Source organism: Mustela nivalis, assembly GCF_964662115.1.
Source record: "Mustela nivalis genome assembly, chromosome: 16".
Lineage (NCBI taxonomy): Eukaryota > Metazoa > Chordata > Mammalia > Carnivora > Mustelidae > Mustela > Mustela nivalis.
The window spans coordinates 4,091,095-4,103,468 of record NC_139035.1 but is presented as its reverse complement, the minus strand read 5'-3'; the positions used below and the strand labels follow the sequence as shown (position 1 = coordinate 4,103,468).

The following is a 12,374-nucleotide window of genomic DNA, read 5'->3' as shown; positions in this document are numbered from 1 at the left end:
CAAAGTCATTCGTTTGCCCATTCACTCGGCGCCGGGGTCCCTGAAACACGGCAGACTGGGCTCCGGACCGCCAGCCGCTCACACCCGCTCACACCCACCGCCTGCGGACGAGGAAGCACAACGCTCTGGAAGGGGCCGTGACAGAACTATGGCGAGGCCACAGTGAACCTGGAAAAAGCCACAGGGTCACCTGGACGGGGTGGGGCGCGGCAGAGAGGGCAGGGTCTGCGCAGGGCTCCAGGAGCTGGTCATGCTCCGGCAGGTGTTGGGGCGAACAAGTTGGGGGGAGGGCATTCCGCCGCCCAGAAAGCCCTGCCACAGCGTGGAAAGATGGCCTGGAAGACCGGCTTCAGGTAACTGAGCTAGCAGAGAAGGGCCACCGCCTGGTGTGGGGAGTGGGCAGAGAGGCAGAGACTCCTGGGCTTCTGGAAGATTCCAGCCTCTGCCAGGTCGTTCCTGATACCCGGGGTGGGGGGATCTCCCGGGGCGGGGGCTGGTTGGCTCCTCCTTCCAACCCTCACCTCCGTGAGTTCTGACACCAAGACTCTGACCAAGGCGGGGTGGGCTAGATACCGCAGAAGCAGCCGTGAGACTTCTGGGCCTTCAGAAAAGAGAGACGGCGTCCCGTGGGAGGGTCGGGAGAGGCTTCGAGAAGTGGCATTTACACGAAGTCTGGAAGGACGCAGAAGGCACAGACAGGTACAGGCGGCGGTGGGGGCGTCCTGGGGCAGATCCGCTTTTGGCGGCGTCATCTGCAGACGCTCGTGTGTCTTGTAGTGGATTGCTTCGCCCTTTCCGGGCTTCTGGTCTCTACACAAGAACAGGAGCTCACTGCGAAGCCAGCAGCGGCTCTGAGAGGCCTCCCGGGTGCACGGCAGCATCTGGCCAGGTTGATGATGGCTGCGGATGTGGCTCTCGAGCTGCGTGACCATGATGACCGCCATCCCGCGGGGCCTGAGCACGGACGTTTCATATGTCGTCCCAGCCAGCCTTGTCAACTCCTCGGTTACGACGTGGCTTCGCCGTTACTTTCTCAGTAAGTCTTTCTGCTCCGCACACCCCTAACCCGATTCGGGCACCTGCCGTTCTGATTCCAATCACAGACTTCGTCGCGTTTTGTTGCATTTTGTCCTGTTGTTCTTTTTTTTTTTAATGTGTTTTTTCCTCCACCAGCCCGAGAGTTCTTGAAAAGCAGACACATCTGGAACATCCTTACATCCCTCGAGCCCATCAAGAATCTGGCGTACCGTAGCTCTTCGAATGGAGGGGGAGGGGCAGAGAGAGAGGGAGACACAGACTCCCCGCTGAGCAGGGAGCCCACTGTGGGGGCTCAGTCCCAGGACCAGGGGATCATGACCGGAGCCAAAGGCAGACGCTTAACTGACTGTGAGCATTTTAAACTATTTCCCATGACACATACTTGTATGTGTGCAGGGAAGTCAGTGCAGATAATCCGGGAGGCCACGTTTCACAGGCCTCCGCTTCCCCCAACCTCCCCCGACCCACTACCTTGCTTTCCTTCCTAGCCCTGGGACCAAAGGGCTTTTCCTTCTGCAGCCTTTGCTGCTCACTCTTGGTTTCCTCCAGGCGCCTTCAGCAGCAGCGGCAGGAACGGCAGGAGAAGCGGCTGCTAGTTCGGAGCCTGGGCCCCTGGTTGTATCCTCTTGTAGACGCAGAGCCACCAAGAAAAGCACTTCTGAAATGCTAATGGGCTTCTCATTTTCCAAGCAGCTGTCCCCAGGATGGCAGATGGCAGTTGTGATGAGAAAGTGAGAGCGACCTTTTGTAGCCTGGCCAAGGTACCACGCACAGCTCAGCCGGGCCCCAGAAGCCCGAGTCTGCTACTCGCGTGTGGCGACTAGAAACGTCCTGATGTTTGCGGCTGATACTTGCTGAGGTTCCTAAGGTCGGCTCATGGCTCAAGTTCTTGGCCTTCTTGAATCTCTGATAAAGAATCAGAGAAACCTATTTCTCTCCTTCTGCCTCCCTCCACCTCTGTCTCGCACACAGACCTCTCCACATAACAAAAACTGACAATGTGAAAGCACCAGATGGTGACTTTAAAAATAGCCCTCATGGGCCCGCTCAGGAGTGCAGACAAATCTGCCTGCGTCCTCCCTGCCCCTCGACACCTCTGTTCCCTTCCTCTCTTCCACTCCCGCCTTCCATGAGAGACACCCCGCGGGGCCCCTCTAGTTCAGTTCTTTCAATGAACACAACGAGGAAATTGTGACCCAGAGGGTTGAGAGATTTGGTCCAACTATACATGTATTTCGTTTCAGTGAGCCAGAAACTTCCTTGGTTAAAGGGCCAAAAGACGATTACCTTTTGTCAGGGAGAAAGTGGGTTCTTAGGGTCTGTATGGGGGCATACACCCCTTAGGAAAAAAAGTGATCAGAGAGCTATTTTCAATATTCAAAAAAAACCCTCTCATAATTACACATTTTCCTGCGGTCTGAAAATACCAGCCATCTCCATTAAAGAATAAAGTGAATACAGTTTTTTCAAATACTCATAGGTTGACTCAGAAACCTTTCAGACCCACACAAAGTATTATCAACAGCCGTGCGTATACTGTCAGGACTTCTTACACGTCGGTTTTATTACCATCAGATCAGTGGTGGTAATTATTACCTCTCTTTTAAAATCCTATCTTTAGGGGGCCTGGGTGGCTCAGTCCATTAAGGGTCTGCCTTCATCTCAGGTCATGATCCCAGGGTCCTGGGATGGAGCCCCAAGTCAGGCTCCCTGCTCAGTGGGGAACCTGCTTCTCCCTCTCCCTCTGCCTGCTGCTCTGCCTATTTGTGCTCTCTCTCTACCTCTCTGTCAAATATTAAAAAAATAATAATAAAATCTTATCTTTAATTACAGGTGTCTGGTCCACAGATACAAGAAAAGGCCTGAGTAGTACGCAGGGTGGTTTCTGTGGCAGTCACGGGCTCTCCAAAGCTCATTCAGGGAGGCAGAAGTAAGAAAAGGAGTTCTAGGTGGTGAGAAAATTGGGAGTTGACGTCCTGTGCCTTTTCCCAGCCACGTCTCAGCCCTGCAGCGTCCGTGGTAGGCAACACTCTTCGTCACAGGTCTCTGAAAGCGGCCCAAGGAAGGCTCCCCTCTGGACTCTGACTCATTGGGCTGGAACAACCAACCCGGATCAAAGAGAGGAGGGAGGGAGCGGGGGCAGGAGCCGACTCTTGCACGGGGACCTGACCCTGCAAGTAGGCCCAGGGTCTCCAGGGCAGCCCCCGTGTGGGCCTCACCCTCCAAGCTGCCTGGCTGGGGAGCTCCGAGCAAGTCCTCTCTGGGCCTCCCTCCTGCCCTGCTGCCAGTGCCCGGGGTTCCAGGGCGTCTGGAGGAGTCCACGCCTGCCCCGGGCAGTGAAAGTCGTGCCTGAGAGTTGCAGCTCCAGGGCCCTTGCCTAAATGGGGGAGGGTTGGGGTTCCATGTCTTTGGGTTCATTTTCCATTTTTCTTCTCTGTCAGCCCTGCCTTTCCTCTTCTGTTTCCTTTTTTGCATTCTGTGCCCCTGCCCACCTCTCTGGGTCTCTCTCAGCTTCTGCCTTTTTTTTTTTTTTTGCTGTTTGTCTTCCTCTCCCTGTCTTTCCGTCTCTGTGCCTCTCTGTCCATCAGTGAACATTGCCCCAGACACACAGACACCTGCCTCTGCCTCTGCCACAGGACGGCTCCTGGGCAGGGCAGGGGTGCCCCTTGGAATGTGAGTGTTCCAAGTTCTGCCCTCCGACCTGTGACTGGGACAGGGAAGGGGGCCAGGTGGCATGACCTTCGCACCAGTGCCCAGAGGCCGGGCCGTCTGGTGGCTGCCGCGCTGCCGGAGCCCTTTGGCAGCTCCCTGATTCGGAGGCTACAGGTAGAGCTGCAGCGTCCGGGGTCCACAGTGCTTTCCTCTCCCACCGGATGCAGCACGGTTTCTTTCCAGAAAGGAGCCCCTGCCAGCCAAGCCCGTGTTTCACTCACAGGGTCCGAGGGGAGGCCTCTGTGGTCCCAGGCTGCTCTGTGCTACTCCGAACACGCAGACCTTGTCAAAATACTTGCGATCTTCCTGTAGGGGCCCCGGCGCTCGGAGGTCAAATTCTGCCTTCTGCACCGCTCCTTGCCCTTCCAGTCGGCAAGGGCCACTGTTTGCTCACACAGGCGCGGAGCGCGGTAGAGGGAGAGAGGCAGGTGGAGCGCCAGGCCCCGACAGGGGAGGACGAGGGCGAGGGGGTCCCCCGCTCTCCCACCCCTGCGGGAGTGCTGACCCCGGATTCCCAGCCGGTCTCAGGCCCCAGGGCCCAGGCTAGGGACGTTGCTGCTCTTGGCTGCTCTCTAGTGGTGACCCGTGAGCATCGCACCGTGAAATTCTAAGTTCTGCCAAAGCTGGTCCTCCCCCCTCTCCCTGGCCATTGTGCTTTCCCCTCTGGCCTCTTGCCCACTGGGTCGGGGGGGGGGGGCGGGGTCTAGAGTCTTAATGCCTCGCTGCTGCGGCCTGATTCCTTGATGTTTTCAAGCCCTTCCTGCAAGCTCAGGTCGGTGTCTTGGCTCCCCTGGTGCTTACCCCCCGCCCTGTGGAAACACCTGCCCGATTGAATGCTGCAGCCCATTCCTCTGGAACCCTTCCCCGCGCGCTCTGCCCACCCGTCCTACCCCTCCCACCCCCTCGCAGGGCGGCTGTGCACCTGTGCGGTCTGCGCACCCATTCATGGAGGTGACATCGGACTCACCCCTCTTCCTATCTACGCTACCCACAGGCGGCCTCCCTAAGCAGGTGTCTACCCTGACAGGATGGCCGGCCGATGGTGGTCTGCAGAGCAGAGCTGTCCCCACGATGGGGCGTCCCCACGATGGGCGCTGTGACAAGTGCTTAGGAACGCCGCCCTGTGTACTTCTCAGGTGAGGAACCCCTCATGCACCCAGGAGTTCCCTCCCTCGGTCTCCTTGCACTGCTGACTGCACCGGCACCTCTAAGATCGGGAACCCTCGGGGTGCTCCACTGCGAGGAGTGTCCCCCAAGAGCTAGTCACAGTTGGTTTCGGAGAGGTGGAGGGGATAGGAGGACAGCAGGAAATTCCACAGGTGTGGGATCTTGTACGTGAGGGGACAGGGTCAGAGGCTCCAGGAGCAAGGACCGGCTCCAGACACAGGCTGAAGGGTGGTCCCTGAAGTCCTCTGGGCCTGTCTCTCAAACGGAAGGCGTGTGTGTGTGTGTGTGTGTGTGTGTGTGTTTACTTTTTGATGATTGTGACCTTTGTTCTTAAGGCCAGTGCCCTAGAGCTTGGGTGAGCCTACGATGCTTATTTATTTATTTATTTATTTATTTATTTATTTCGTTCAGCTGTCTATGGAAGAGTGATGATGTTCCAGGCCCAGGGCTCTGCTAAGGAGATAGGAAGCAGCTTTGTATGTACACTCAATGTCCTATTAGAACCACTGTGGGTGTCTTTTCAATGAAAAAGCAAAAATTGAGTACCTTAGATAAGACATCTGGAACTTGAAACAAAATAGGCAAATTCATATCCTTCTTGGATGAAATCAGAAAAGTGGCAGAGGCATGAGGATATCTGAAGTAATCAAAACAAAGCAAGTTAGAACCACAATCTCTGGTTTGAAGAGCCAAGCCCTGGCTGGTTCAGAGACGTAGGGGTCAAAACAGACAACCCCAAGATGGCCCACTCTGGCCTGCAGGTTATTTTGAGCTGAAAACCACCAAGGCCCAAAAGACTTGGGAAGAAACGCTGATCTTCCCCTTAACTATCCAAAAGAGTTTAGATCGAGGACCTGTTCCTGGGAAGAGAGCTATCACCATAGATTATTTACTATTTACTACTAATTTACTATCACCTAGGTAAGGTAGCCTGGGAGGCATTTAGCAAAGTCTGTTGAAATTCATCTCTGGGTCCCTTTGTTTCTCGGTGGCCCAGCGAACATTCGTTTACCAAACATTTACTCTTTCCTTTCTTCCTGTGAATTGTTTTCCTTCCCTTTGACTCCCCAACCCCTTCTCCTTACTTAGTTCAGAATGACATATATAGTCATTACGTATGACCGTCTTTGGACTCTCACATGGGTTCCTGTATGTACAAAATCAAATTTGATCTTCCCTTATTAATGTGTCTCAGGTGGATGGGATTCTCAGACCAGCCAGAAGAAACGTGAAGGGCAGAGGAAAGGTTCTCCTCGCCAACAGAGATAACCCACGGGACACCCAGGGAGTTGTTTCTCACCCCAGTCCTGAAGGGCACAGACCATCTGGCAGCTTCCAAAGGAAGGCTTTGCCCTCGTAAGTCACTCTAGCTTCTCTGTCTTTTTGTTTTGAAGTAACCAATGAAGTGTCGGAGACAGTGTACAAAGGCAGGAAAAAGTTGTAAGAGCAGATGTGTAATGGGTGAAATGCAACCAGATCTCCTTGGAAGAGCTGGGTGTGTAGAAGTTGTTCATATTTAATAAGCGCAGGGTTCTTCCATGCCTGGTCTGCTTTCTTGGAGTCTGTGTCCCTGGGCACTGCGTCTACTCATTTCTTCCCATGGAACAGATTCTTCTTCCAACCACTCTGGAACATTCTTTCTTTCTAGTCAGGGGTGGAGCAGTGACACTGCGGGGACCCAATCAGTTTTCCTCACAGGGTGTGACCTGCCTCTTGGCTGTTGTTTCATTTTATTACAATATCAGAGGCCAAGGCATGCAGGGGGCCTGTCGTCCTAAACTGCTTGTGTGTAGGACACTGTGCATGCCCCCGGCATTCCAGAAATGGAAACCGGCATGCCAGGAACACCTCTCTAACGAGAAAAGAGGTCGCTGTTCATTGTTCATTTATAACTCAGGCATGTGGAAGGAGTTTGGTATTTCCAAGGCATTCGCAGTTTCACTTCTGCTCACCATTTCCCAGGGCCCTGGTGGAGCAGGGGCGGAGGGTCTGACCCGGCCCCTTCACGGTCTTTGACCTGGAACAGCCTGCCTTGGACTGGACATCCAAATGCTGACCTAGGGAGACCAGAGGCCACTCTTGAGCTGCCTGAACACTCAGTGATCTCCGATCAACAGGGTCTCAGTGTGACCTGGGGGATTCTGAGCCTGAGAATGAGGGTGGCTTTCGTGTGGCAAGACTGTCTTCTCCGAAGGAAGGAGGTCTGAGGAGGCCCCGGTGTCTGAGCCAGGCCTCAACTCCCCCAGCCGGTACGCGTGTTTCTGGGCTTCGTGGCTGGGGGGCTCTGAGTACATTTCACTGCAAGTGTCTTTCTCTTTTTCAGGCTGTTCTGCGTTAGAACTGCTTGTCTGAAACTAGGAAATGCTAAAAGCACGTTTATCACTATCTTACTGAGGCCTGAGGAAAAGGTTTTGCCAAAAACAAATGGCCTGGAACCCAGAGCTTTAACCGGATGAAGAGATTCTAGATACTTAAACAAACCATCCTGTCAAAGGACTTTGCACTCTGGTGTTGTCTCCCTGAAAGCTCCAGGCACCATCCGGGCGTCCGTCCGGCCAGTGTCTGTGAGGTGGACAAGTGTGTTTCTCTTTACATGGGCTGAGATCCCCGCCCAAGTTCTGTTCAGAAATGAGCAGAGCTTCACTGACCCTGAGGTAATTTCTCCTCAGGACCAGCTCAAGGTTAGCTGGCCAGAGGGAAAACTACCCCTTCCCTTCACACTGTCCACAGTCTGTCCCTTCTGATATTCCAGGACCTGGCTGTGTTCTGGCGCTGCCCCGCTGTGTTCTGGGCCGCCTTCAGGGCCCCGTCCTGTTCCCCCTCCCTGCGCCCGACCCCAAAACTGTAGACTCTGGGAACAGGAGAGCCGTGCCCGCTGGTGCTTTCCTCCTGGCTGCAGGGGCAGATCTGATGGGAACAGGGCTGAGCTGCGGTAGTGAGCTCCTACCCGAGTCAGGCGGTGACCACCGGCCATTTCACATTAGCTGGAGCTCAGATTCGAAGTCAAGTAAAAGTAGCAGGAAAGAGCTGGAAGCACTTGAGGGGGCTCTGGAAATGCACACAGCTGGCTGGCTGCTTGCGGAGAACGTGGCTTTTAAAAGGAGCGGCCCATACACATCCCTGCTGTGGCGAGGGGATGTGCGGAGAGTGTCCCTCCCGGGGACTGCTCACCTGTGGGCAGGAGGGCACGTGTCTCCCTAGGCCCTTCTGGTTTCTCCCCTTCGCGCCCGCATTACCTCACATTCCCCTTCCTTCCACTTCCCCTCCCCGGAGCAGCGTGTGTGACCACAGCCAGGGACGTGGAGAAGAGTGAGGAAGCCCGGGGACTGCTCGCGTCGGCGCTAAAACGCTGCGAACGCGCCGGCACGTCGTTTCGAGGCCGAGAGTCCCGTGGCCCAGCGGTGCGGAAGCGAAGGACCCGAGAGATGCGAGGCGCCGGCCTCACAGGGGCGCTGGCAGGCGCTCCTCTCCCGACGTGGGTGGTTAAAATGAGAGACAAAGGAAGACGCCGACGGCCGCAGACGCTGGACGCGCAGCATCCAGGGCGGAAGGGCCGCGCCGTGGAGCGCCGGCGGGAGGGGAAGGTTGTGGGGGCGGCGTCCCCCTGCCAGGCCCATCCTGAGCGCCCGCGCTCGTCCGAGACACCCAGGCCACGTCTGGCTTCGGGACCCTCTCCTTGGGCTTCTCGGCGGCCCGGGCCTGCCCCTCTGATAACCGACCCCCGGGGGTCTTTCCCGCCACCTTTGCCCTCGGGGGCTGAGCGGTTACCTTCTGGGGAGGCTGAGCACTAGCGGCTTGTTCACGAGGCTGGCCTCACTCAGCCAAGGGATCTTGCCAAACTTGGGAACAGAAACCTGCAGAGAAATGGAGAGAGGCCGATCGTTCTGCGGACCCGAGGGCCCCCGAGCCGTCACAGCCCGGGCCCGAGGACGCTCCCGCAGGCTCCCGGGCAGCCGGCGCGCTGCGGACCGCGGCTGCGGCCTGAGCCCTCGGGGCCCGCCGCGCATCCCCTCGGGCATCCCCGCGCGCGGCGGACGGACGGACGGAGCCCACGCGTGACCTGCCCTCGCGGGCCAGGTCCGCTGACCTCGGGGCGCGCCGCGTCTGGCGTCCCCGCGTCCGTCGCGTGGCGGCTTCATCCCTCCCGCCCGCTCGGGCCTCCCTGAAGTCGGCCGCCGGCCTCGGACTTCCCCGCCGCGGCCCCGCCGCCCCTTCCAGACAGCGGAGGGCGGAGAACCGCGCCCCGGAGCCCCGGGCGGTGCGCGTTCGTCTCCGGTACGGCCTTCCCGGCGGGGCCCTGCCCCTGCAGCCGCGCCCCGGGAGGGGTCCCCCCTGCGGCCGGTGCTCGGGCCGCGGAGTGTCGTCTCTTCCGGTCCCTGCGGGGTCGGAGCCCCCAGCGGCGTCTGCGGGCGCCCCCGGGGGATGCGCGCAGGCCGTTCGCGGACGCCGGGACGCCCCAGCTGAGCGCCTGACGGGTCGCGGGGGCGCGTAAGGTCCGTCCCGGACAGCCCGGCCCCCCGCCCGAGTCACATCCCGCCCTCCCGTCGGGCGCGCGCTTTTCCCTCGGCTCTGAAGGGGCGTCCGCCCCGGGGCAGCCGCGAGGTCTCCGAGCCGCCGGGAGGGGGCAGCAGCGAGCTCGCAGCTCCGCCGGCCGCGCGGGGGCGCTCTCGCCGCGGAGGTGCCGGCGGACCCGGAAGTGCTCGGCCGCCGCCGCGACCCCGGCGCCCCGGTTGGGGAAGGAGGCGGCAACCGCCCTCCGCGAGCCGCGTCGCCCCCGGGGAGGTGCGGGCAGGTGGGTCCGGGGCGGGAGCCGGTGTTTCCGGGCCGCTCAGTCCTCCGCCGGCCCCCGCGGGCCCCAGGCCGGTGAGTGAGGGGCGGCGCGGGCGGGGCAGGCTCGGGAGCGTGCGTGGGGCGCCCCGGGACCCCGGCCGGACCCCGCGGCGCGGCCTTGCGCTTTTCGGCTGCGCGGCCGGGGCGGCCGGGGGGCCCGGAGACTGGGGTCCGTGCTGCAGGGAGGGTCTCCCGGTGCAGCAACACCCGGCGCGGCCTCCGTGGAGACGTGGGGTCGGGCAGGAGGAGTCCCCCTCGCAGACGCGCTGGCCGACCTGGTGTTTCTGACCCCGCGGTTTTCCCTGCGCAGGAGAGTCCTTTGCAGCAGAGAGTGACTCGGAAGGCGGGCGAGCCCGGTCCGTGGGTTGAGCCTGGTGTTTCCGAGGCCCTCGGCCAGGACACCGGAGCCCGGGCCTTTCTGTGTTGTGCGGTTTACTCTTGTCTTCAGGCTGCCGCCTTTCCTCGTTTTTAAATCGTCATCGACGCCTGTGAGATCTCAGTAAATAGAAGCTCCCGATCCTGTCCCTAGGAATTTGCCTTACTTGCAGCTGAAGGACGCAGTGACAGCGAGGGTTCGGGGTGCTCTGAAGCCCACCGCAGGCCTCGGGGGTCTGTGAACCCCGAGGTAACTGGTTTACAGGCCGACCTGCTGGGAAGCCGAGGCTCTGGGGTCAGACTTGGGTTTGAATTTGGCTCCGTTGTTCACCACTGTTGATTGGGTCTGAGGTTACCTGAGCAGTTTGAACCTCAGGTGTGTGCGTTTTTACTCAGGAGGCATTTTGCTAATTACAGGGGAGCTAATGCTGACCTGAGAGGTGGGGATTGAGTGGAGGGAGCCCAGAAGGCGCTCGGTAAGTAAGAGCTAACAGAGGCTCTCGTGTGCTTGGGGTTCTACCTTCCAGTCTCAGACGAAATGTCCATGTCCATAATTATGAAGTGGCCACCGCATGTGTTTTGCTCCAACTTTTAATGCACCGACGTGGTTTGATTTTAACTTTGTTCTTCCCTTGACTTTTCACAGTTTTCATAGGTTCACAGTCCTCCTTTTTCTAGGAACTTGGCTCAGAGAACGAGCTCATCTGCTGTAGGCCTGGCCTGGGTTGCTGCCTTTGAAACTCGGAACGACATCAGCCACACCACCGCATGGAATTTCCAGAAAGTTCTTATTTAGAAACATCATAGAGAACAAGAGCCACCTGGACTGGTGCGAGGGAGCTTGCACCGGCCTGCGTCTGAGGGAGAGGATGACGTGTGCCCAGCCTGTAACGAACGCGAGGGAGGCCAAGTGGCAGAAGGTCCTGTATGAGCGCCAGCCCTTTCCTGATAACTACGTGGACCGGCGTTTCCTGGAGGAGCTCCGGAAGAACATCTACGCCCGGAAATACCAGTACTGGGCTGTGGTATTCGAGTCCAGCGTGGTGGTCCAGCAACTGTGTAGTGTCTGCGTTTTCGTCGTTATCTGGTGGTATTTGGATGAGGGTCTTCTGGCCCCCCAGTGGCTTTTTGGGACTGGGCTGGCTTCTTCACTGATTGGCTACGTTTTGTTCGATCTCATCGACGGAGGTGAAGGACGGAAGAAGAGCGGGAGGACGCGGTGGGCTGACCTGAAGAGCGCCCTCGTTTTCATTACTTTCACATACGGTTTCTCGCCAGTGCTAAAGACCCTGACGGAGTCCATCAGCACCGACACCATCTATGCCATGTCGGTCTTCATGCTCTTAGGCCACCTCATTTTCTTCGACTATGGTGCCAATGCTGCCATCGTATCCAGCACCCTGTCCTTGAACATGGCCATCTTCGCTTCCGTCTGCCTCGCGTCACGCCTGCCCCGGTCCCTGCATGCCTTCATCATGGTGACGTTTGCCATCCAGATTTTTGCCCTGTGGCCCATGTTACAGAAGAAACTGAAGGCGTGTACTCCCCGCAGCTACGTGGGAGTGACGCTGCTTTTTGCATTTTCAGCCTTGGGAGGCCTCCTGTCCATCAGTGCCGTGGGAGCCATCCTCTTCGCCCTTCTGCTGGTTTCCATCTCTTGTCTCTGCCCTTTGTACCTCATTCGCCTGCAGGTTTTCAAAGAAAACATTCATGGGCCTTGGGATGAGGCTGAAATCAAAGAAGACTTATCCCGGTTTCTCAGCTAAGTTAGAGACTCGCATTCTGTTAGGAAGGCAGGCTGCTAGACTGGCCTCCCACCTAGTGTAGGATTTGAAGGCAGAGTCCCATTGTGGATGCAACGTACCGATGCGGGTCGGGGAGTGGAGATCAAAAGAAGAACCTGTAACCAAAGGCGTGGGTGGTGAAGGTGCTTGTCCCTTCTGTTATTTTGTGCATGAAGCAGCTTTCTGGGGCCTTCTTGAATTCTTGCCTCTCACTCACTGTAACAAATGAAGTCATGTCGTTTCTATTTATTGAAAAAAAAAAATAACACACCCATTAAGTTGTCTCACGATTTTTCTCTCAGCTGGAGGCTGACGGAAGGGGCGTGGAGAGTGAAGAGAAAACGAAAATAAGTGGGCTTATGTGTAAAGTCACTTCTACCTTTATTTGTGTAGAGCTCAAATGTGTGAATCCTGGATGCTGTGCTCTGTTATTGGCTAAGATTACAGAATTGTCACTTCACCCTGACT

The 12,374-nt window shown here is 57.6% G+C and overlaps 2 protein-coding genes and 1 long non-coding RNA gene across 10 annotated transcripts in view; 2 read left to right on the top strand and 1 right to left on the bottom strand.

The window, feature by feature from the left end:
• LOC309849818 (uncharacterized protein C1orf105) overlaps positions 1–12,374 on the bottom strand; it is a 47,176-nt gene that overhangs the window by 25,497 nt on the left and 9,305 nt on the right. For 2 of the 7 annotated variants that reach the window (XR_014303919.1, XR_014303920.1), the window contains exons 1-2: positions 8,686–9,561; positions 5,464–5,554 (exon numbers count right to left, since the gene is read on the bottom strand). Coding sequence is in view for 5 of the 7 variants with exons in the window: in XM_082702804.1 (XP_082558930.1) it covers positions 5,464–5,554; positions 8,686–9,056 (462 nt within the window). In the remaining 2 variants the exon portion in view is untranslated. Of the gene's footprint in view, positions 1–521; positions 1,744–5,463; positions 5,555–8,685; positions 9,576–12,374 lie in introns of those variants that run through there. The other 5 variants (XM_082702806.1, XM_082702803.1, XM_082702807.1 and 2 more) reach the window with 4 other exon arrangements.
• Positions 952–7,410, top strand: LOC309849842. Its single transcript, XR_014303934.1, has 8 exons — positions 952–1,036; positions 1,732–1,906; positions 2,872–3,057; positions 4,778–4,886; positions 5,329–5,393; positions 6,113–6,273; positions 6,944–7,166; positions 7,241–7,410. It is a non-coding gene; the product is annotated as an uncharacterized lncRNA (long non-coding RNA).
• PIGC (phosphatidylinositol glycan anchor biosynthesis class C) lies at positions 9,606–12,184 on the top strand. 2 transcript variants are annotated; one of them, XM_082702789.1, is made up of 2 exons: positions 9,606–9,709; positions 10,769–12,184. In XM_082702789.1, the coding sequence occupies exon 2, from the start codon at positions 10,992–10,994 to the stop codon at positions 11,886–11,888; it is 897 nt and encodes a 298-aa protein (XP_082558915.1). In that variant the 5' UTR covers positions 9,606–9,709; positions 10,769–10,991; the 3' UTR covers positions 11,889–12,184. The 2 variants fall into 2 exon arrangements, with proteins under 2 accessions (XP_082558915.1, XP_082558914.1); XM_082702788.1 differs by having other exon boundaries at positions 9,615–9,780.